At 45.6% G+C, this 24432-nt stretch overlaps 2 protein-coding genes across 4 annotated transcripts; one reads left to right on the forward strand and one right to left on the reverse strand.

Moving 5' to 3' along the window:
• Nucleotides 1–2323: 2323 nt before the first annotated feature.
• On the reverse strand, nucleotides 2324–5297 carry LOC138605749 (E3 ubiquitin-protein ligase TRIM35-like). Of its 3 annotated transcripts, none has more exons than XM_069678171.1 (2): nucleotides 5277–5297; nucleotides 2324–3908 (listed from the first exon to the last, which is right to left on the reverse strand). In XM_069678171.1, the coding sequence occupies exons 1-2, from the start codon at nucleotides 5295–5297 to the stop codon at nucleotides 2532–2534; spliced, it is 1398 nt and encodes a 465-aa protein (XP_069534272.1). In that variant the 3' UTR covers nucleotides 2324–2531. The 3 variants fall into 3 exon arrangements, with proteins under 3 accessions (XP_069534272.1, XP_069534271.1, XP_069534270.1); XM_069678170.1 differs by having other exon boundaries at nucleotides 2324–3905; nucleotides 5271–5297; XM_069678169.1 differs by lacking the exon at nucleotides 5277–5297 and adding an exon at nucleotides 4042–4147 and having other exon boundaries at nucleotides 2324–3943.
• A 9834-nt stretch (nucleotides 5298–15131) lies between these two features.
• On the forward strand, nucleotides 15132–17930 carry LOC138605751 (E3 ubiquitin-protein ligase TRIM35-like). Its single transcript, XM_069678172.1, has 2 exons — nucleotides 15132–15183; nucleotides 15283–17930. Exon 2 carries the CDS (start codon nucleotides 15300–15302, stop codon nucleotides 16683–16685), a length of 1386 nt encoding a protein of 461 aa, XP_069534273.1. The 5' UTR covers nucleotides 15132–15183; nucleotides 15283–15299; the 3' UTR covers nucleotides 16686–17930.
• The last annotated feature ends 6502 nt before the right edge of the window (nucleotides 17931–24432 follow it).

Genomic DNA, 24432 nt, shown 5'->3' on the forward strand with positions numbered 1-24432 from the left:
ACACACACACACACACACACACACACACAGTGAATACAGTAAACATGTCAACAAAATTTGAAGACATTTTATCAGAATCTTTTTGAAAGTAAAAAGAGAATTGCTGCTCATTCAAGAACAACGATAACAGATAACTGGTAACAACTCTGTTTGTGTATAACTTTTAGTTTGACAGATCAGGGGTTAATTCTGTACTTACTGACAGTCCTCAGCTACGTTATCTCTCATTAAAGCAGGTTTAAAAGTGTTAAAAGTCAGCTGATCTCTACTGTAATCTTTATTTCACAAACACGTTTACAACTGATGAAACCTGACAGCTGACAGTTACTCAGAGAACCAAGGTTCCCATCGGAGGTTACATTAGCTGTTAGCCACTCAGATTAACACTGACCCTGCTAACAACCACCGGGCAGTCACCGTTAAACTCCCGTTCATGAGTGTTTGGTGTGTCTATCAGCCCGGTGCTGTGACCTCAGTCTGTCTGATGTCAGGTGAACAACAACACCTAAACCGCTCACGGTTGACAGCTAGCCGCTATCTTAGCAGCCTGTCAGTGAAGTAGCTAGCCGGAGCCGAGCAGGCCTCCCGCCATGGTCCCTCGGTATCTCCCGCCTCTTAACGGGCTAAACACAGTCAGTGGTTGTTAACGTAGCGTCTTACCTGGGAAATATTCTGCAAACAGTCGCTCCGTCCGGTTAACGGTCGCTCTTTAGTCGTTGTCCTCGCGACGTGAATCCGTGCTTTAAATGGCGTATGCAGAGAGCCCTTCAATTCTCGCGAGACCTAACTTCCGCGAGATCAAAACAGAGAGTAGAGAGTATTAACTATTTTTTTTCTCAGTCTTGTCTTCAGGGGGGATTTTACTGTCAGTAAAAGAATGTAATTTCTAAAATCAACTTATATGGAGCTTCTGGCCCGACTGTATCTGTAAAATCAACACAAAAGAACACATGAAAATATCAATAAGATATTGGATGATTTTCTTTTATTACTTTTGATAATTCTGTTCTGCCATCACCACTCTAAATGTTTTTGTTTACTACTCTCCTTTATCTGCTTTGGCAGCACATAGTTCTGTAGGCTACTTGTCATGTTAATAAAGAACAATGAAAATTAAATTAAACGGTTTATAAACCATCTGTGTTCCTTAGAGCAGTGGTTGTCAACTGGTCTAGACTCAGGACCCACCACCACCTCCCTGCTGACAAATTGCAATCCAAATTTCAGAAATTTGGCAACCACTCAAATTTATTTAATGAAAAAGGATGCAGTTTGGACCTGAGACAGAACGCAAAATCACAGGATGTCATCTTCACAAAACACAACAGTATGATAGTCGAGCAAAATGACCAGCAGGTAGCAGTGCATAAGAGGAAAATATTTCATCCAGTTAGTAGCTTTTTTTCAACAGAAATAACCTTGAAAAAGTGCAACATAAATGCAACTACTGTAGGGCTCAGCAAGTTTCAAGAATGTAAATGTAACTGTGGCTGGGTTTACCCAATCACTGGATACATGGAGTGTGAATAAACTACACTACTACCACTACTACTACGTCATAGGAAACCTATGTCCTTCAAAATAAAAGTGCAGCATCGAATTTTTGCCACAACTTTTTTTCATGTGCACACATCCACGACCCACTGAAAACAGCTCTGCGACTCAATTTTGGGTCCCAACCCACCAGTTGAGTACCATGGCCTTAGAGGCTGTGTCTACACCTGCAGTCTTTAGACAAATAAAAACATAAAAAATACATACTGGTTGTAAGCCGAGAGTTGGCTGGTGAGGCTGGTACAAGCAAGCGGCATATGCAGCACGATGGCTAGTTAGCTAGTTAACACTAATATTTTGTTCTACAGCACTAATAATACAACATACAATGGTATGTCTGCATGGAAACACATTAAAGTAGAACAATATCATATATCATACATGATTTTTTCAAACTAAGCAATTACAGTTATGTCAACCTGATGATAATGTTAACTAATGTTAGCTAATGGCCATTAAAGGCTACTGCAATAACACACAAAAAAAGTAGTGCCTAGATAGCTAGCTAAAAGGAAGCTAATAATTTCAATTAGCTACCGACTGTGATGGGCTGTGGTTGAAGCAGAGTTTAGAACAAGCACATGGCTGTAGCGATGGGTTAAACTGTCATAATGATAATAGTTGTAGTTACTGCTATGACATATGTTTGGTTGTTGTAATAGCCATAGCAGTAGCCATGTAGCTAGAGCTGAAGTCATTAACCAAGACATTAACTACAACAGTAGCAGTTGGGTCAAAGACTGGCTATTGTTAGACAACTTTACCTCTCTGTCCCTGGATCCACTTTTACTTAATATTCTGCACTCTAATCTGCTTCCTGCTACTGTTTGCTTCTGCAAATATCTCACTGCTACACAGAGAAAAATAAAGTTTTAATTAATTTATTTTAATTATCAGTTATAAGCTCGTTCATGTATTCGTCTACAGAAATAATGTGTGGACACATTAAATTCACAACCTTCAAATGAAATCATCTATCAGTCCTGTTGAACTGCCAAACAGACCTTCAGTGGTAATATCTTCAGTGGAAGTTTATCCACAATGCTAATGAATGGAAACATCCTCTCAGTGAAAGTGTGTGTGAAGGTGTGTATGTGTGTGTTGGTGTCAGGATCAGAGAACGACAGCTCTCCTCTGTTCCAGTCCAGATTCACTCTGATCCTCTGGAGCTGCTTCTGCACAACGAGATGAGTGGGTGGAGATGATGGTGAGCGTGCCGAGTATATACCTCCAAGACACTCCATTCTCCAAAATCCTGACAGTATGTGTCCTTTCCTCTGGACAGACTCTACTAACACACCCAGAAACCAGTATCTGCTGTCTCTAACCTCGACCTCCCAGCTGTGAGTCCCTGAGTTAAAGCCCTCAGAGCCCAGGACAGAGCAGAGATAATAACCAAACCTCTCTGGATTATCAGGAAGCTGCTGTCTCTCTCCTCCTCTCACACAGGTCAGATCTTCAGACAGGATGAGTTTATGACCAGCAGTGTTTGGGTACAGAATCACAGGAGTGTAGGAGACCATGTCCTTCATCTTGTCCCAGATGTTGAAGCTCAGGTTGCCCAGGTGTTTGGCCACATCTATCAGAGCTCCTGAGGGCAGCTGTGGATCCTCCAGCAGGGGGCGCTGCTGGACTCTTTCCACTGCAGCCTTGTAGTTGTGCAGGAATGAGACGTCTGCAGCTCTCAGCTCATCCTCTGTGGCTCTGACTGTGTCTGAAAGAGCTGCTATCTCTCTGCTCAGAGCCTCCAACTTCTCCTTCATCCTCTGACTCTTCTGCTCCTCTTCCTCCCTCAGTGCAGACATCCTGGCCTCCTCTTCCTCCTCTAGAAACTGGTGAAGCTTCTTAAACTGCTCCTTAATCTGCCTCTCTGTGTGTCGGGCCTGGACCTGAATGTGTTCTGCTGTTTGATCAAACTTCACTTTAACTTGTTTAAAAACCTTTAACTTCTCCTTTAAGGGCTCCAGAGTTTCCTGAAGTTTCTTCTTGTGTTCTCGAGCAGCTTCATCGATGGGTCTGAATCTGTGGTTGGTGTGTTTTTCTGAATCTCTGCAGACGACACACACCGGCTGCTGATGGTCCAGACAGAAGAGTTTGAGTTTCTCAGAGTGCAGACTGCAGAGAGCCTCTGAAGCTCTCTGATCTCTCTCCAGTAAGAAGGCCTCACACAGGTTCTTTAACACCAGACTAATAGGTGGTTCTGCCTTTGATGATATTGTCTTACAAACTGGACACTCGCGTATTCGTTTCTGTCTCCACCAGCTCTTCAGACAGTCTTTACAGAAGCTGTGGCTACACGACAGAACAACAGGATCTCTGAAGACGTCCTGACAGACCGGACAGCAGAGATCCTCCTCTGATCTGGAAGCCATTTAGTCTCTGAGTGAAGCTGAAAACAGCAGACAGAAAGTCAGTCATGGCTCCCTCCCTCCTCTATCGTCTCTGACGTTTACTTTCACTCAGAGTTGTGTTTTATGTCAAACCCACCTGCAGTGTGTGGAGTGTCAGCAGGTTGAAGCAGCAGTGTAATTGTTTCCACTTTTCTCTCCTGTAGCTGGACGCACTCAGAGTTTCTGCGGAAGTTGTCGGTTGGTGTGAAGGTGAACCTGATCGTTTGTTTTTCAGGTTGTGTTTCTCTCTTTCATGAGGAAGATTTAAAAAAAAACATTTCCTGGTTTGTCATGGGTGAGTCAGGCTGTCACACTGCCTCCAATACATGCTGTTGCATGTTACTTGTAAGGCAGGAATGTGTTTCAGTCCATGCCTACCACAGGTTGGCAGGTTAACAGGTTATACATAATTTTGTATAGTTCATGTTATCCCTTATGGAGGTTATAAACATCTCTCAGTTCTGATGGCAGTTTAATTGGGAGTGTTGCAGGAGCTTGAAGTCAAAAAGGAATACATTTTGTTTTGGTGTCATGTAATGAACAACTTGGTTAAGACAGAGTGAGGGCTGTCAGCTGTCAATCTACATGTGGTGAGCTCGATTGATGCTGCGTTGTCAGTCTGAGCAATAGCCCCTGGTAGGGTCTCCCAAGGCAAATTGATCCAAGGGAAGGGTTTGATGAGACAGCAAAGTTAACGTTGAAGCAACTTTTTCCGGGGTTAAATGTGTCATGAATCCCTGGCTACCCCTGATGCCAGACCAGGGAGGGAAGCCTCCAGTGAGTCAAACCCATTGAGATCAGCCGGGCACAGCCCAAACGAACAGCATGGAGCTGCCTGTCCCTGTCGGCCTATCAACCACAGAGATAGGGTAGATGAGTTACAATCCCGACAGCAAGAAAAGATGGACACATTATTTGACTGACCACCAGTATTGCTGACCGAGAGACATGGAATGTCAGCTTTTTGGCAAAGAAGTCACTGGAGTTGTTGCAGTAGGTGGAGCTGTCACACCTGGCTATGGCTGAGCTCACCTCTATCAAAAACAATGCTTCTGGAAGCAAAGTCTTGGAGAGGGGTGGGACTCTCTCCTTTTCCAGAGCTGACCAGAGTTAAAGGCAACAGGTGGGTATTCAAAACCCTCCGGCTGTGGGCAGCTGAATTGAGGTTGTAACCGGGGAATGAGAGGGTTATTTTATTCAAGTACGAAGTTCTGACTGTTGTCTGTACTTATGCATCGAAGAGCGGTTCAGAATATCGGGTCTCGTCAAATCTCTTGGTAGAATTCTGGTAAGAAAGGCAGGGATTCTTTATTTCTACTTAAAGACTTCAACGCTCAAATTCACGGCCTGCATGATCTTAACCTGTGCGTCTAGTCATGGATTGGCCATAATAAACACTGTTTGAGTGGTACATGAGTGTACCAGGACAATGACTTATTGATCTTTTAATCAGATTATGGGGCGGTATGTCTTAGAGAGGAATAGTGCTGTCAAGTGAGCACTACCTAGTAGTGAGTTCGATCCGATCAGATGGTGGGGGAACTGACGGAACTGACAATGTCTTGCTGGACCCCTGCCTGCAAGGTCTTCAACTTCCACCTCCAAAAGAAGTTCTTGTGCATCCTAGTGAAGGTTGTGGACATGGCATCTGAGAAGCCATGTTCAAATACTCAATTCTGGAAGCTGCTGCTAGAATCTGTGGCCAGAAAGTCCTTGTTGTTCATCCAGGCAGCAACCTTCAGGCTTGGTTAGTCCGAAGGATCTCCTAAAGCTGCAGACAGTTACCAAGCAGCCTGGAGGGTTGTGTGTCGGGTGGCCGTGAAATGAAAAACCTGACTTCTGAAGGAGTTTAGGTAGGACTTTTTTTAGTTGGCATCAAGAAAGTTCTGACAAAAAGTAAAAAAAACCTAGGAAGGAAAAATCAGGTAAAGGTCTGTTTTTTAAACTGCTGACTGCATATAATGTCGCAGGCTGGAAAGTACACTTTAAGGAACGACCCAGGGGGTAGCCTGGATAGTCAAGAAGCTTCTCAGTGGCAAGGCAGTTATAAAGAATTTCGACCTGTGGTGCTGAAGGCTAGGGCCATTATTGGCATGTTCTTGTGGACAGAACTTTTTAGTGTCAAAAGAGCATCTGCAAACAGTGCCTGTGGAGCCAGTCAGTGGTTCCCATTTTGTCAATCAGGGACAGAAGTATGTGCTCTAATCATCTCATCATACTGGTCAGCGTACCTCAGAACATTTATAGAAAGGTTCGGAAAAGATACGTTCACTTGCACCGATATATCTGCAATATGCTAATATCGGCCGATAAGAATTAATCGGTCAGGTTCTAGATAATGTGTTTTATAGTGAACAGTTCAAGCTTAAAATAGTTGCTATGTGTTATTTATTCTGATTTAATTGAGTTAAATTAATCTAAAACATCAATGCAAATTGGTACCTTAAGTTTTTTAAGTAGTTACAATAACTTAAGAGCTGGAAATACTTAAAAAGATGCATGCAAATTGTTACCTTATTTTTTTTTGCCGGTTTATTTTTTTTAGAGTGCACAACATAAGTTTACATGAAAATCTTCCAGAGTTATTGTTCAAACATTTGGGCTGAAATCGAATGTTGGGAAGGCGACGTGTAACGATGTAAAATAAAAATGATTCCCTTTAAATACGTCAAAGCTAAAGTCATGAGAATGTTTAGAAATGTAAGGAGGAGAAAGTTCAGATATTTGTGTGAAAATGGGGTAAAAAGCAAAGATTTGTCATCAAACAAAAACTCCTTCAGGCTGCAGTCGAAGAGTTTCCCCAAGCTCTCGACTGGCTGTTCTGACAGTGTTGGGATGGTGGTCTCGGCAATTGTGAAACGAAGTTGTCCATGACTTTCCCTTTCTCCAGCACAAGGGGCCTTGACTTTGATGGTTTAAAGCTCATGAGCCCATGAGATGAGCTTCTCAAGTCCTTGTAAGACCCACCTGCTGCCAGGGACTGATGATGTTGTAACAGTCAGATCGTCCATGTAGGCTCTGAGTGGGGGCAGTCGCCGGTCTTTGTCAGGGGTCCTCGGCACTCCTGCTGACTTGACCACCACATTCATGGCGAGGGCTTAAAGGATGACTGAGATGGTGCGGCCAGTTATAATTCCCTTCTCGAGCCTTTGCCACTCTGATGTTGAAGACCCAGAAGTAACTTTCATCCGGAAGTTGTTACAGTAATCCAGGATTAGGTTGTTGGTCTTACTGGGGAGGTGGTGTCTACAAAGAGCGTCTTCAACCAGCTTGTGAGGTATGGACCCATGGGCATTGGCGAGATCCAGCCACAGGAACCCCGGCTCGCCCTTGCCTTCCTTTGTTTCTCTCAAAAGCTGTGTGACTGCTCCTGTATGTTCCAAGCAGCCAGGTGTTCAAGAGATCCCACCCTTCTGGACCGAAAATCATTCTTTAGGAGGAACATTGACAGTCGCTGAGACAAGATGCTGAAAAATATCTTGCCTTCCGTGCTGAGCAGCGAGATGGTCCTAAACGGCTCCATTTCTTTGGAGTTCTCCTCCTTGGGGATCCAAACACCCTCAGAACATCTCCACGGGATGGCAACTTTTCCTCTCCGCCAGATTATAAAAAAACCCCAAAAACATAAAAAACAAAAAAGTTATAAAAAACATTAAAAAACAAAAAAGACCAACATTTTTTTTTTAAAAACCCAGAAAAACATAGAAAACACAAAAAGTTATAAAAAAAACATTAAAAAACAAAAAAAAGACCGAAAAAATATTTTAAAAAACCCAGACAACCTTAGACAGAAATTAAAGATTGGAAATGGGCCTGTAGTTGGAGAATACTTCTGGATCGAGGGTGGGTTTTTTCAATAGTGGTCTGATGACAGCAGTTTTTGTAATGTTCTGTGTAACCTGTTTGTTTGTTTTAATTTGATCTGTGTTCACTTCCTGTTTTATTTTGTATCCTGGTGCTTGTGTATCATGTCTAGTGTTACTTCCTGCCTTTGTTCAGTTTCCCGCCAGTTTTTTCCCCTCACCTGTATCCCATTGGCAATTAGTCCAGCCTGTATATATACCCCTGTGTTTCCACTCACCCTCAGCCAGATTGTCATTGTTACCCTCGTGTGTTCATGTTTTCCAGCCTTGATACCATTGTGTTTGCTTGCCCGGTTTTTGAACCCTGTTTGGATTTTTGGTTTTTGTGGATTGCCCGTTTTGGATTGTTCTGCCCTCACTGACTGATTTTCTGTGTATAACCTAAAAACATTTTCAGTAAAGAAGTTTTCCCGCTACTGGATTTTTGTGTTCTGGATTTTTCCTCTGCATTTGAGTATCCTTGGTTTAGCATTGTTACAGTACAATCTGGCCATGACAGACTCAGCAGAGGAAGACACTGTTCGCTTGGCTCTCCGTGCTCAAGGGAAAAGACTTCATGATCATGAGCAGCAGCTGTCCTCTCTTGTGGGTGGCGTGCATGAACTACATGTGCGACAAGACACTTTTCAAGTTGCCATGACAAACCAGTTTCAGGAGCTTTCCGTTCAGATGCAACAGATGCTCATGCTCCTGAGACCCTCTACGCCTACTCCCCCTGCTCAGCCTTCTCCTTTGCCCCAGGCAGCTCAGCCATCTTTTCGACCAGAGCCCCGTCTTCCCAACATTAAGAGGTATGATGGTAATCCCTCTACCTGTCGCTCCTTCCTGTCTCTGTGCTCAATGACTTTTGAACTGCAACCTAACTCTTATCCCACCCAAAAGTTCACGTGTAGCCTTCATTATAACTCACCTCACAGGAAGAGCTAGAGAGTGGGCTACAGCGGAGTGGGATAAGCAAATCCTGTCATGCAGTACTGTTAGGATTCTGATGACCTTCGCAAAGTTTTTGACCACCGCACTCCTGGCAGAGAGGCAGCTCGGGGGCTGCTGGCCCTGCGTCAAGGAAACAGTCAAGTTGCTGATCATTCTATTCGCTTCCGCGAATCATCAGATACATTCCTACATAGTTTATCTGAGGACATTAAGGATCACCTGGCTCCACTAGATCTGCCCCCCGACTTTGACTCTTTGGTGGCCCTAGCAATAAAGATCGACAACCAACTTCATGAGAGGAGACTGGAGAAGGCTCGAGCTGTCCAGAGACCACCAGACCCCTGGGAGCGGTCCACACTCTCATCCGTTCCTGCTCCTCTCTCTGTTCCTGCTATGCCACAGGACAATGCTACAGTGCCTCCCGGTGGACAGGAGGAGCCCATGCAGCTGGGACGCACTCGTCTCTCCCCAGAGGAACGTCAGCGCCATCTTAAGGAGGGAAGGTGCATCTACTGTGGCCAGTTGGGTCACTTCTTGGCTGTGTGTCCAGTAAAAGACAGGGCTCATCAATAGAGCGGGGGTTATTGGTGAGTCAAACCTCAACTTCTTTAAATCCCTCCAGACCTTCATCTCATGCTTGTTTGACCATTTCTGGGTGTTCTCTGGAGCTAGTGGTTTTTGTTGATTCAGGAGCTGACGAAAGCTTTATGGACAGGGGACTAGCTAAACAGCTTCAGTTGACCCTGGAACCTCTGCCTTGTCCTCGGGAGGCCAACGCCCTGAATGGCTATATGGCAATAATTGACTCACCTGAATGTCCACTGGTTCTGGGTCACCCTTGGTTAAGAATCCACACATTGACTGGACAACTGGACTAATTTTGGGGTGGAGCAAGTTTTGCCACTCATCCTGCCTTGTTTCTGCTTCACCCAGTATCTCTGGTAAGAACTCTGACCCCTCAGACTTTCCAGATCTCTCCTGTGTCCCTCCCATCTATCTGGATTTAAAGGAGGTCTTTAACAAGTCCCGGGCTACCTCCTTACCTCCGCATCGGCCTTACGACTGCGCCATTGACCTCCTCCCTGGGGCCTCTCCTCCGAAGGGTCGTCTCTACTCCCTGTCTGCCCCGGAGAGGGAGGCAATGAACAAGTACATCCAGAGTTCCCTGGCTGCAGGTATAATTCGTCCCTCCTCCTCTCCTGCTGGAGCAGGTTTCTTTTTTGTGGATAAGAAGGACAAGTCGTTACGCCCCTGCATAGACTACAGAGGCCTGAATGATGTCACGGTCAAGAACAGGTACCCTCTTCCACTCATATCCTCTGCATTTGAACTCTTACAAGGAGCTACCATTTTCTCTAAATTGGATTTAAGGAATGCTTATCATCTAGTTCGCATACGGGAGGGGGATGAATGGAAAACTTCATTTAACACTCCAAGTGGCCACTATGAATATCTTGTCATGCCATTCGGTCTCACTAATGCTCCAGCAGTTTTTCAGGCCCTGGTTAATGACATTCTAAGAGACATGTTAAACACATTTGTTTTTGTTTATCTTGATGACATTTAAATTTTTTCAAAGTCTGAGGAAGAGCACGTGCAACACGTCCAGCGGGTTCTTCAGCGGTTGCTGGAGAATCAACTATTTGTCAAGGCAGAAAAATGCGAGTTCCACCAACGCTCTGTTTCCTTCTTGGGGTTCATTGTGGCACCTGACAGATTCAAGATGGACCCTGATAAGGTTAGTGCTGTCACTGATTGGCCTGTCCCCACTGATAGAAAGCAGCTGCAGAGATTTTTGGGCTTTGCTAACTTCTACAGACGCTTTATTAGGAACTATAGTTCTGTTGCAGCCCCTCTCCATGCTCTCTCGTCCCATAAGATCAGGTTCGCATGGAACCCTCAAGCTGAGGAGGCTTTTCAATCCCTCAAGCGGCGGTTCTGCTCTGCTCCCATACTCACCCTGCCAGATCCCAAGCTCCAGTTCATCGTCGAGGTTGATGCCTCTGATGTGGGGGTGGGGGCGGTCCTCTCCCAACGCTTCCCCAAGGACAACAAGGTTCACCCATGTGCTTTCTTTTCTAGAAAACTTTCCCCTGCTGAACAGAACTACGATGTGGGCAACCGGGAGCTACTGGCCGTCAAGCTGGCTCTGGAAGAGTGGAGGCACTGGCTGGAGGGGGCTGAGCAGCCATTTCTGGTGTGGACTGACCACAAAAACCTGGAATATATTAGGACTGTTAAAAGATTGAACTCTCGTCAAGCAAGGTGGGCACTGTTTTTCAATCGATTTGATTTCACCCTGTCTTACCGTCCTGGTTCTAGAAACGTCAAGCCAGATGCCCTGTCCCGGCAGTTTCAGCGTGAGGAAACCCCTGAAACTCCTGCCTCCATTCTTCCACCCTCCTGTGTCATCGGAGCAGTGACGTGGGGCATAGTTGACGAGGTCACCCAGGCGCTGGAGGGGGAGGAGATTCCTGAAACCTGCCCTGAAAATTGGCTTTATGTCCTGCCCGCCCTCCGTCCACGGGTCCAGCAGTGGGGGCACTCCTCTAACCTTAGCTGTCACCCGGGGGTCGCTCGCTCCATCAGTTTCCTTCAACAGCGTTTCTGGTGGCCAACGCTGAAGGAGGATGTCCAAGAGTTTATAGCTGCCTGCCCTGTCTGTGCCCAGAATAAGACCTCCCACCTGCGGCCTCCTGGTTTGCTCCACCCGTTGCCCATTCCCCGGCGACCCTGGTCTCACATCTCCATAGACTTTGTCACTGGACTGCCTCCATCAGCAGGTAACACAGTTATTCTCACCATAGTGGACAGATTTTCCAAAATGGCTCATTTTGTCCCTTTGCCTAAGCTACCCTCTGCCTTTTAACGCAGGTGAGATATGGCCGGCCAGGAGGGAGTGGTTTATGATCTTGGTGATGAATGGAGAGATGGCAGAGATGTTTGTCTTCAGCAGAGCTGAAGGAAAAGGGTCCAGAGCACAGGTGGTTGGCTTCATGTTTCTGATGACATCCTCCACCTCCTTCTGAGTGACAACGGAGAAGGAACAAAGAGGCTGGACAGTCTCAGATGGTGGATCTGAAGTTGTGGGAGGCAGGACAGCAGTGGCGGAGAGGTGTGAAAGAATGTTATCAACTTGTTGTCTGAAAAAAGTGATGTGCATATTGCACCTCTCCTCCGCGGTCTGGGCAAGTGAAGGCGGTTTGAGAAGGTGATTTATTGTCGAGAAAAGTTGTTTGGAGTTACCTGGGCTGTCGTTGATGATGGTGGAATAAAACCTGGACTGTGCATCCCTCAGAGCTTCTGCATACGCCTCCCTGTGTTCTCTGTATGCCTGTTTGTGAACAGTAAGTCCAGAGGCCTTGAGCCGCTGCTTAAGGACATGCCCAGCAGCCTTCATCTTTCACAGCTCGCAGGTGTACCAGGGTGCTGAGCACGAGAAGGAGACTGACCTGGATGTTAAGGGGGCATGAAGGTCCAGAAGACTGCTCAGGGACTGGTTGTAAGAATCCACTAAATCAGCACCAGAGAGGAAGTCAGTAGAGCCAGAGGAGAGAAGTTGAAGGTCCAGAGCCAGGGCATCCTTGTCGATGTTTTTCAGCTTCCTGAAAGCTGCTGTCCATATTTCCAGTGGTGAATATCACACATTAAAGAGGCGAGTAGTGAAGGCTGGGTCCCCCTGAACCTCGGGACAACCCAAGACAGGCACAGTCACGAATACTCGACCTGAAGGCGGCTGTGAGCAGGCACAGTGAGCAGCAGCACGTCGCACGTTCTGAAACAAGAACACCTGACGTGGAAATACTGCCGAGAAACTCCCACAGAGGAGAAAGATGCAGAAATACAGTACTTAATGTCCAAACTGTGAGACAGCAGAGATTCATGACACAAAAACTCACAGAAACAAACTCAGATGAGCTTTTTATTCTCATTTCTGCAGAAAAAGCACAAAAATACAGATAAAATGTTTGTAACTAAGTTCTGATCGGAAGAACATCTCTATAAATGGAGGTTAGCTTTGTTAAAAGAGAATTATAGAGTCACTGATACAAACAGGAGCTGTGGAGGTGAGCTGGGTGCTGGCTTATAACAAACCTGCAGACAAAAAAAGGCTTCATTTGTTTGTGATGCAGCTAAACAAAACAATGTAAAGACGTCAGCCTGGACTAATTTTGATCTTTTTCACCATTTCCTGATATTTCATTCTTAAAAAATGAACCAATAAACTGATTGATTCAGCTCATTATGGCTGCATTAAATGATCAGGAAAGCTTAAACTGGTTGCAGCCCAAGTGTGATTTTGTCGTGGACAGCCTTTGCACTAAACATCCGTCATGAACTCAAAGATTTCATTCAAAAGATTTATGAAATTAAAATGACCCGCCTTTGAAAAAAAGGAGCTGGCAGCTTTTTTCACTTTGTTACGAACGAAAAATATGATATTCAGACTCGTACAGTCACTCGTACTGTCGAGCCTCCAATCACAAGTATTAAACTCAAAAACTGATCTTTGCTCAAACAAAAATGTGACTTGCTGATTTATTCTGCAGCAGCAAAAATACGTCAGATTAATTTAAAGTGTTAAAGCAGAAAAATGAATCATGCAACAGATGATCAACTGAATCTGCAGTCAAACGCTGCTAATTGATGCACGACTGGTTTCCAGGTTAAAGGAAAAGCTGTGAGGAGAAGCCTGGAGTAAAATGCACTTTAGCCGCTGTGCTGCATGCTAGTTTTTCAGCATTAACTTAAAGTAGGCTCCATGCTAACACCTGCTAGCACACACAGGAGTGTTTCCCAATTCCATATCAGGTACTTCATCTAAGCAGGTTTTAGGTTTGTCGTAAACTGAACGCTGCTGAAGGGACAGAAATAAAGTCAGAGCTACAGAAGGATCTGTGCAAACTAAAGAAATGCTCAGCTGCATTTTAAATGGCAGTAGCTTCAGGTGTAGCACTCTCACTAACGTCTCTTTGTGGACCAACGGCACAGTTTTCTGTTGGTCGTACTTTGATTATTTCTAAGCAAAAACAGCCCCATGGAAACACTTGATACTGCAGCAGCTCGTTAGCTTTTTCTCTCATGTAGGAACGTGTACATTTGTGGAGTTTAAATACAAAGTTTCCTTCCACTTACTTTAGGTAATGCCTGCTGCTAGCAGAGTTAGCATAGAGCGTCAGTTATCACGATAAACTGGGGACATGTGGGTGGATTTGGTGTCTTCATCACTTCACAGGTTAAAACATGTGATCTCCTTTAATCTGTAGAAGCAGCACAGGACAGTCTGAACAGAAACATTTGGTGCTTTCACTCGGAGTCGCTCTCAACATCACACAAACAGCTGAACGAGTGCACACGAGCAGACTGACACAAACTCCACATGAAGCTGACCAGATTTCCCCCTCACGGCGTCAGAGCGGCTGAAGCTCCAGGAAAACCAGCGAGACAGAAGACGAGGCGATCCTCCGGTCATCGCGTCGCCTCTCGTCCTGTTTCATGGCTCTCGATCACCACAGGCTCACTGCGGTCAAACCAGCCGCTCCTGTATTTCGAGTGCTCACTTGATCTAAAAATGAAACAGCAATGAAACAGCTCTGAGGAGCTGCTGGGAGTTTTCTACCTCTCACCCTAACCCTACCAGACGTATGTGGATAATCTATAAACAAGTGACAACATGAATTATTAAAGCAAACGTGTAAAGAGAATGTTTGTGTTTTAGCATGTTAGCATGGTGGCTGAACATGGTTTCATTTCATCTGAATGTTTCACTTTTTTGAGCCTGAGCTGATCAGTAAAATCAGCTGCTGAGTGATGAAGAAGAAGACATTCTTCATTTAGCTTTTATAGGCACGAAGCTGAAACATCACATTGTTCCATGTGCAGGTTTATGTAGTGAAAACATGTTTCCATTTCTCATGTTTACATCTTTATGTTACTGACTGAGTGACAGCTTCACTCGTCCAAAGGTTCATATCTGAATGTTTTATAAAGTAGTCAAACCTGGGGAGGTGTTTCCTTATTACAAGGCCCATCCTCTGTGTGTGTGTGTGTGTGTGTGTGTGTGTGTGTGTGTGTGTGTGTGTGTGTGTGTGTGCGTGTGTGTGTGTGTGTGTGTGTGTGTGTAAAAGCAGCTGCATGTTTGTTCATTAGACAAAACTGAAGAGCTGCACAAACACTTTTTATAATATAGTTTCAAACAATAAAACTGATGCTGTTGTCTCTCATAAAGACACACATCTCTCTACATATCCAGAAATAAATCAGTACTTTGGACTTGAACACAGCCCTGTGTGTAAGAGGTGCAGCAACAGCATTCATGTGACAAAGCTCAACCCTTCCCAACATTCACCTGAGACAAACCAGGAAACAGGTGATTATTCTTCTTCACTACAGAGAAACTACAACACTGCTGCTTCTACCTGCTGACGCTCCGCACACTGAAGGTGAGTTTGACTAAAAAACTGGACTCAGGGTGAAAGTAAACTTCAGAGACGTTAGAGGAGGGAGGGAGCCATGACTGACTTTCTGTCTGCTGTTTTCAGCTTCACTCAGAGACTAAATGGCTTCCAGATCAGAGGAGGATCTCTGCTGTTCGGTCTGTCAGGACGTCTTCAGAGATCCTGTTGTTCTGTCATGTAGCCACAGCTTCTGTAAAGACTGTCTGAAGAGCTGGTGGAGACAGAGACCAACACGAGAGTGTCCAGTTTGTAAGAGAAGATCTTCAAAGGAAGAACCACCACTTAGTCTGGCGTTAAAGAACCTGTGTGAGGCCTTCTTACTGGAGAGAGATCAGAGAGCTTCAGAGGCTCTCTGCAGTCTGCACTCTGAGAAACTCAAACTCTTCTGTCTGGACCATCAGCAGCTGGTGTGTGTCGTCTGCAGAGATTCAGAAAAACACACCAACCACAGATTCAGACCCATCGATGAAGCTGCTCGAGAACACAAGAAGAAACTTCAGGAAACTCTGGAGCCCTTAAAGGAGAAGTTAAAGGTTTTTAAACAAGTTAAAGTGAAGTTTGATCAAACAGCACAACACATTCAGGTCCAGGCCCGACACACAGAGAGGCAGATTAAGGAGCAGTTTAAGAAGCTTCACCAGTTTCTAGAGGAGGAAGAGGAGGCCAGGATGTCTGCACTGAGGGAGGAAGAGGAGCAGAAGAGTCAGAGGATGAAGGAGAAGATGGAGGCTCTGAGCAGAGAGATAGCAGCTCTTTCAGACACAGTCAGAGCCACAGAGGAGGAGCTGAGAGCTGCAGACGTCTCATTCCTGCACAACTACAAGGCTGCAGTGAAAAGAGTCCAGCAGCGCCCCCTGCTGGAGGATCCACAGCTGCCCTCAGGAGCTCTGATAGATGTGGCCAAACACCTGGGCAACCTGAGCTTCAACATCTGGGACAAGATGAAGGACATGGTCTCCTACATTCCTGTGATTCTGGACCCAAACACTGCTCATCCAGAGTTCATCCTGTCTGAAGATCTGACCTGTGTGAGAGGAGGAGAGAGACAGCAGCTTCCTGATAATCCAGAGAGGTTTGATTCTTCCTGCTCTGTCCTGGGCTCTGAGGGCTTTAACTCAGGGACTCACAGCTGGGAGGTCGAGGTTAGAGAGAGTACATACTGGTTTCTGGGTGTGTCAGCAGAGTCTGTCCAGAGGAAGGGAGGCATTTGGTCTAAAACATGGAGTATACAATTCTATAAAGGTAAATATTTAACACGCTCACCATCACCTCCAGACACTGATCTCTCAGTGAAGAAGCAGCTCCAGAGGATCAGAGTGAATCTGGACTGGAAGAGAGGAGAGCTGTCGTTCTCTGATCCTGATACTAACACACACATACACACCTTCACACACACTTTCACTGAGAGGATGTTTCCATTCTTTTATACTGCTGCTAAACTGAAGATATTACCTGAGAAGGTGTGTGTGACACAACAACAGGTCTGATAGATTGTTTAGTCTGAAGGTGGTGAAAGTTAATTTGTGGCAGGTGGATTAAAAACAGATCAATAGAACAGTGAGGGTTCACATACAGTGGAGTAAACATGGAACCATTCAGTTCAATACAAACAAGAACATATCTGTATTATGTTCAACTAAAGAAGCAGCTAAAGAGGTTCCTTCAAAATAAAACAGGTCAAATAAACATTCTCATTTCTGATCCACTTATTTTCTCAGACACCTGCAGATCTGAATTCTGATTATTTTTGCTGTTATCTGGAGATCTCCAGTAAATCATTTGATTTGTCTAGAAAAAGACCTTTGTTATCTTGAGATCAAAACGTGTGGGGACTTGAGTGTGTGATATATGAGGGCAAACTCTTAAAGGACACTTAAAGGAAATGACACTCTATGTATAAAAGAGAAGTGGAAGAGACTATGGTTAGGAAAATATCAGCAGACTTTTTCTTGTGTTCACAGTAAAAATATGAAGGTACAGGGTGTTTGAGATCATGCAGAGCCACCACTTTATTGTTTTATATTTGAGCTGCTGATCAGAGGACATCAGGGTTTTTGTGAACAATATGTGTTTAAGAGAACGTTAGAGATACCTGAGGCTGAGGGCTGGATTGATGCCAACTATAATATACTGTATATACACAATGGAAACGTTGACTTTGTCTGACAGATTGGAACGGGACAAATGAAAAGAATCTGGGAGAACTGGATTGAGAACAAAACGCAGATTGGATCAGATTTGATCTTAATGAAGGTGCAACTTGTACGTCCCCTTGATTACAGTTTGAAATGTTTTGTGTCTTTAATATTATGATCACATAGTTTGAGTCTCTACTCCTATAAAAGAAAAACAAGGTGCGATATGATGGAGGGAAGATGCAGAATAAAGGGGAAAAAAGAGGGAGAGAGAAGTGTCAATATTCTTAACTGTGTTCACTTTGATTATTTTCGTCCTATTTTCTCTTCATGTGTTTATTTTCAAAGTCCGATTGTGAGTGTAAGGACTGATACCCACACACACAGAATATAAGGGGAGAGTTGAAGGATGTATGGATACACAGATTTGATGACATGTCCTGTAATGTTGCTGTATTTACTATATTCACTCCTTTAATCAGTCGTTTCATTTTGCTTTGTTTTTTCACTTTGATGTGTGTTTAAAAAAGGAGAGCAGAACAGTTCACAAGAGATGTTCAAATATCTGATGGATGTTTGATTTCTTGTCTCAATAAAAAGAGGATTCAAAAATGAGTGTCTGTTCATGTGTTCATATCTGATTTCAGCCTTCAGGGTCATAAAAGTGTTCCAATTATTTCAATGATTTGTGAATGAGTATGTGATATATTTGATATTGTGAGTACAAGTTATTATATTGTGCAAATATAGCAGTGTTAGTGATTACACTTGGCATCAAACGCCATCATTTACCATCATTTGCTTTGATGTTTCCAGTAATGTGCTGATTGAATTGTGTGAATACTGTTTATAATGTGTTCTCATTAGTGTAACACTGGGACGGGCAGTTTGTGTGTAACATGAGCGCCCTCTGCTGGAGCCTCTGCAGACATGTTGTGTTGATTTGTAATAAGCTCTGCTAAAACACGTGATTTATTTAACACACACACACACACACACACACACACACACACACACACACACACACACACACACACACACTGAGAGGATGTCTCCATTCTTTAGTCCTGCTGATAAACTGAAGGTTTTACCTCTGGAGTTGTGTGTGACAGTGGAACAGAGCAGTTAGAAATAAATCATAGAAACAAATATCCTAAATATAAATCAAATAAAAACTATAATAAGTAGAGCCTTCTTTCATGCAGCAAAAAGCTTCTTTTAAAGAAGTCTATATTACTTAAGCTGCAGTAAAAGAACTGCATGAAAACGTGCTGGCAGCTGGAGATGTTTTTTTACATGATCCAGTTTAATTAGATGTAACATAAAAACTATTTTACCATCCATCCATCATCCATCATCCATCCATCCATCCATCATCCATCATCCATCCATCCATCATCCATCCATCCATCATCCAGCCTTCCATTCATCATCCATCCATCCATCATCCATCATCCATCCATCATCCATCATCCATCATCCATCCATTATCCATCCTTCCATCATCTGTCAGGTCCTGAGTTTTTGTCTGTACTTCCTGTTTTATTTTGTTAATCTCCCCACTTCCTGTTTGCGTTCATTTGAGGTTTCTTTACTCCCTGTGTGTGTGATTGCTTATTGTTTTCACCTGTGTCTCGTTGTCTCTTCCCCTCTTGTGTATATTGGCCTGTCTTCCCCAGTGTGTCTTTGTCAGATTGTCTGCATCCTTCGTGAGTTGTTTTCCGGCGTTTATTCCCCGTGTTTGTTTTCCAGTGTATGATCAGTTTTCCTCGTGTTCTCCTTTTTGTCCAGCGCTTTTGTACTTCTGCCTGTCTAGTTTGCTGCCTTGGTTTTGACTTTTGCCTGTTTTTGGACTACGACTTTGCCTCCCGATTTTTGTTCTGCTGCCTCATTGACTGATCTCCTGTGTACCGAACTCTGCCAATAAACGGTTAAACGAATCTGCTCTGTCTAAGGTCTGCTCAGTTGGGTCCTGTTGTCTGTCTTAACGTGACAGTACAATCTGCCCAACTATGGACCCCGCAGACCCGGAGCCTGTCCATGAGGCTCTGAGGAGCCAAGCTCAGTGGCTTCGCATGCATGAGGAACAAATGGCTTCTCTGAGACTAGAGTTAAACGAGTCTAACAAACACCAAGAGGCAGCTTTTTCTCTGCTAGCTTCCCAGCTAGGTCAACTGACGTCAAGTCTCCAGCAGAGGAGTTTTCCTCGCCCCCCAGCGAGGGTGCTGCAACTTCGGCCATGACCCATCATCAGCCTGCGGCAGGCCCCTCTCCCTCTCCGGAACCACGTCAGGTGCAGTTGTCAAGTCCTGAGAGGTTTTCTGGTGAGTCTGGGGACTGTAGACCGTTTCTCACTCAATGTGAGCTCCATTTTGAGTTTCACGCTGCTGCTTTCCTTTTCCTTTTCCTTTCCTTATGACCGTAGTAAGGTAGCCTACATGATTTATTTTATGTCCGGTCCTGCTAAAGCCTGGGCCACGGCGGAGTGGAACCGCCGTTCTGCCGTCTGAAACTCCCTGTCACTCTTCGAGAAGACGTTCACTCAGATTTTTCAGACTGTTACTCCTGGCCGTGAGGCAGCTAAGGCTTTGGTTGCTATGCGGCAAGGAAGACGCAGTGTAATGGACTATGCAATTGAATTCAGAACACTAGCGGCAGATAGCGGATGGAACCAACCTGCTTTGGTTGATGCATTTTTTAATGGACTGTCAGAACGTGTTCAGGACTTGTTAACCCCCCTTGATCTGCCCTCTGAGCTTGATGCTTTAGTGTCTCTTGCTGTCCTATACGTCGCAGCATTTCTTCGCGTCCAACATCTGTGCAGGTATGGGCCTCCTCTAGTAAGAACAGATCTTGCCGGGAGTTTTCTCATGTCTCCCTTTCCTCTGAATCTCTCACTCTTCCTCACACTGCCCTCATTGATTCTGGTGCTGATGCTAGTTTAATGGACACAAGTTTGGCTAAAAGACTCAATCTATCTTTTGTTCGTTTAGATTCCCCCGTGCCAGCCACCGCCCTAGATGGCCACATGATGCATCTGGTTACTCACTGCACATCTCCTGTGACTCTGACTTTCCCTGACACTCACACAGAACAAATAATTTTTCATCTGTTCAATGCACCTCAACATCCACTCGTTTTAGGCTATCCATGGTTAATTCAGCACAACCCACACACAGATTGGTCCTCCGGCAAGGTTCTGTCATGGGGGCGCAACTGTAAGACGCAGTGTTTTTTGGACCCACCTGTTTCCTGCTCTGAAGGGGTGTCCACCTCACCTGAAGAGGTCGATGAGGAGGAGTTTCCGGATTTGTCCGCAGTTCCACCCTGTTACCTGGACCTCAAACAGGTATTTAATAAGACTAAAGCTACATCCTTACCTCCTCACCGCCCTTATGATTGCTCCATAGACTTGCTTCCTGGCTCCTCGCCCCCTCATGGCCGCCTGTACTCCCTGTCGGCACCCGAACATTGAGCTATGGAGGAGTACGTTGGTGCAGCTCTCAAGGCTGGAATCATCCGGCCTTCCTCATCCCCTGCTGGAGCCGGTTTCTTCTTTGTGGGAAAGAAGGATAAGGCTCTTTGACCCTGCATTGACTATCATGGACTCAGTGACATTACTGTCAAGAACAGGTATCCTCTCCCACTCATTTCCTCTTGTTTTTTAGCTCAGGGGGCCAAGATTTTTACCAAGCTGGACTTGCGTAATGCTTACCATTTGGTACGCATCAGGGAGGGGGATGAGTGGAAGACGGCATTCAATACTCCCACTGGCCATTATGAGTATCTTGTCATGCCCTTTGGACTCACTAATGCTCCTGCTGTGTTCCAGTCGATGGTGAATGATGTTCTCTGTGAATGTTTGAACAAGTTTGTGTTTGTGTACCTGGACGACATTTTGATTTTCTCCTCAGATGTTGATTCTCACAAGAAGCATGTACGACAGGTGTTAGAACTGTTATTGGCTAGCCAATTGTTTGTTAAGGCAGAGAAGTGTGAGTTTCATGTGCCAACTATCTCCTTTTTGGGGTTTGTGGTGTCTGAGGGGAGGGTCAGCATGGATCCTGAGAAGGTTCGGGCCGTTCAGGACTGGCCCGCTACCACTTCCAGGAAGGAGGTTCAACTCTTCCTGGGGTTTGCTAACTTTTATAGAAAGTTCATCCGTAACATCAGCCAGGTTGCTTCTCCTCTGCATGCTCTTACCTCCTCCAAGGTGCAGTTCCAGTGGTCCCCCCAGGCAGATTCCGCCTTCCAAAGGCTCAAGAACAGTTTCACCACTGCCCCTGTGTTGATCCTTCCAGATTCTAAGCGACAGTTTGTGGTGGAGGTGGACGCCTCCGATTTGGGGGCTAGGGCGGTTCTCTCTCAGCGCTCAGAAAAGGACGACAAGCTCCACCCTTGTGCCTTCCTGTCCCGCAGGTTTTCCTCGGCTGAGAGAAATTATGATGTGGGGGATCGTGAGTTGTTGGCGATCAAGTTGGCTTTGGAGGAGTGGAGGCATTGGCTGGAGGGTGCTGAGCAGTCCTTCCTGGTCTGGACGGACCACAAGGACATTGAGTACATCAGAGCAGCTAAAAGACTGAACCCTCGTCAAGCCAGGTGGGCCCTATTTTTCTCACGGTTCAATTTTTGCATTTCTTACCGTCCAGGCTCTAAAAATGTCAAGCCGGATGCCCTGTCTAGACTGTTTAAGGGAGATTCTGTTCCTAAGGATTCGGAGACAATTATCCCTGAAGTTTGTGTAGTGAGCTGTGTCACCTGGGAGATCGAGGAGCGGGTCAAGAACGCTAACTGAGGGGTTCAGATTCCCCCAGAGGTACCTCCCAACAAATTGTTTGTCACCCCTGATTTTCGGGGGCCAGTGATTACTTGGGCTCACTCTTCTCTCTTCTCCTGTCATCCTGGTTTCCGCAGAACTCTGTCCCGGGTCCGCGAGAGGTTTTGGTGGCCAGGTATGAGGAATGATGTCAACGAATACATGGTGGCCTGCATCACCTGTGAACAGAGCAAGAGCAAGAACGCCCTTAGTGTCGGGCTTCTCCAGCCTCTACCGGTACCACAGCGGCCCTGGTTGGACATTTCTCTCGACTTTGTCACCGGTCTACCGCCTTCTGAGGGTAACACTGTAGTGCTTACAGTAGTAGTCCACTTCTCCAAGATGGTTCGGTTCATACCGTTACCAAAAATTCCCTCTGCCAAAGAAACAGCAGAGGTGCTCTTGTCTCATGTTTGTCGAGTTTTTGGGTTTCCCAGGAATGTCCTGTCTGACCGGGGTCCGCAGTTTGTGGCCCAGTTCTGGAGGGCGTTCTGCCAGCTCATAGGCGCCACGGTTAGTCTGACCTCAGGCCACCATCCTCAGACCAATGGGCAGACGGAGCGGTTAAACCAGGAGCTGGAGAAGGGACTCCCCTGCCAGGCTTCCCAGAATCCTGCTTCCTGGAGCAAGTTTGTCATGTGGATGGAGTATGCCCACAACACGCTCCCCTGCTCCTCCACTGGCCTGTCCCCATTCCAGTGCATCTTCGGTTACCAGCCACCTCTGTTTGCTGCCCTGGAGAAGGAGGTCAGCGTCCCGTCTGCTGTTGCCTTGGTCCGACGTTGCCGTCGGATGTGGACCCGCGCCCGTCAGAACCTCCTTAAGTCCTCACTGGCCTACAAGAAGTTTGTGGACCGGAGGAGAGCAGCGCCAGCTTATGAAGTTGGACAATGCGTGTGGTTGTCCACCAGACATCTGCCCCTCAAGCTGCAGTCCCATAAGTTGGCGCCCCGTTTTTTTGGACCATTCCCGGTGTCAAAGGTTATTAATCCTGTTGCTGTGAAACTGAGACTTCCTAGGTCCCTTCGTGTGAACCCCACTTTTCATGTCAGTGAGGTTCAGCCCGTCAGAACCAGTCCTCTGGTCCCTCCTGCCAGACCCCCTCCTCCCGCCCAGATCGTCGATGGGGGCCCTGTTCACACAGTCCGGAGACTGCTGGCAGTTCGCTGTCGGGGGAGGGGTTTCCAGTACCTCGTAGATTGGGAGGGGTACGGACCAGAGGAGAGGTCTTGGGTCTCTTCTTGGAACATTGTGGGCCCGGACCTCATCAGAGACTTCCACTGCGACCACCCTCATGATCCTGGGCCTTCAGGAGTCGGCCATAGAGGAGGGAGGTAGTATCAGGTCCTGAGTTTTTGTCTGTACTTCCTGTTTAATTTTGTTAATCTCCCCACTTCCTGTTTGCGTTCATTTGAGGTTTCTTTACTCCCTGTGTGTGTGATTGCTTATTGTTTTCACCTGTGTCTCGTTGTCTCCTCCCCTCTTGTGTATATTGGCCTGTCTTCCCCAGTGTGTCTTTGTCAGATTGTCTGCATCCTTCGTGAGTTGTTTTCCGGCGTTTATTCCTCGTGTTTGTTTTCCAGTGTATGATCAGTTTTCCTCGTGTTCTCCTTTTTGTCCAGCGCTTTTGTACTTCTGCCTGTCTAGTTTGCTGCCTTGGTTTTGACTTTTGCCTGTTTTTGGACTACGACTTTGCCTCCCGATTTTTGTTCTGCTGCCTCATTGACTGATCTCCTGTGTACCGAACTCTGCCAATAAACGGTTAAACGAATCTGCTCTGTCTAAGGTCTGCTCAGTTGGGTCCTATTGTCTGTCTGAATGAGACATCATCTATCCATCATCCATTCATCCATCATCCATCAATCATATATCCATCTATCATATATCCATCTATCCATCCATGACCCATCAATCATATATCCATCTATGCATCCATCATCCATCAATCATATATCCATCTATCCATCCATCATCCATCAATCATATATCCATCTATCCATCCATCATCCATCAATCATATATCCATCCACCCATTCATCATCCATCCATTCATCATCAATCCATCATCCATCCATCCATCATCAATCCATCATACATCCATCATCCTCACGCAGTGCAACACATCTCCTTCTCATAGAGTTGATCAGGTTGTTGATTGTGGCCTGTGGATGTTGGTCCACTCCTCTTCAATGGCTGTGAAGCTGCTGGATATTGGCAGGAACTGGAACAAGCTGTCGTGTACGCCGCTCCAGAGCATCCCAAACATGCTCAATGGGTGACATG

Source organism: Semicossyphus pulcher, unplaced genomic scaffold (genome assembly GCF_022749685.1).
Source record: "Semicossyphus pulcher isolate SPU_LCO1_2020_fin unplaced genomic scaffold, fSemPul1.0.p SCAF_3, whole genome shotgun sequence".
In the NCBI taxonomy this organism is placed as follows: domain Eukaryota; kingdom Metazoa; phylum Chordata; class Actinopteri; order Labriformes; family Labridae; genus Semicossyphus; species Semicossyphus pulcher.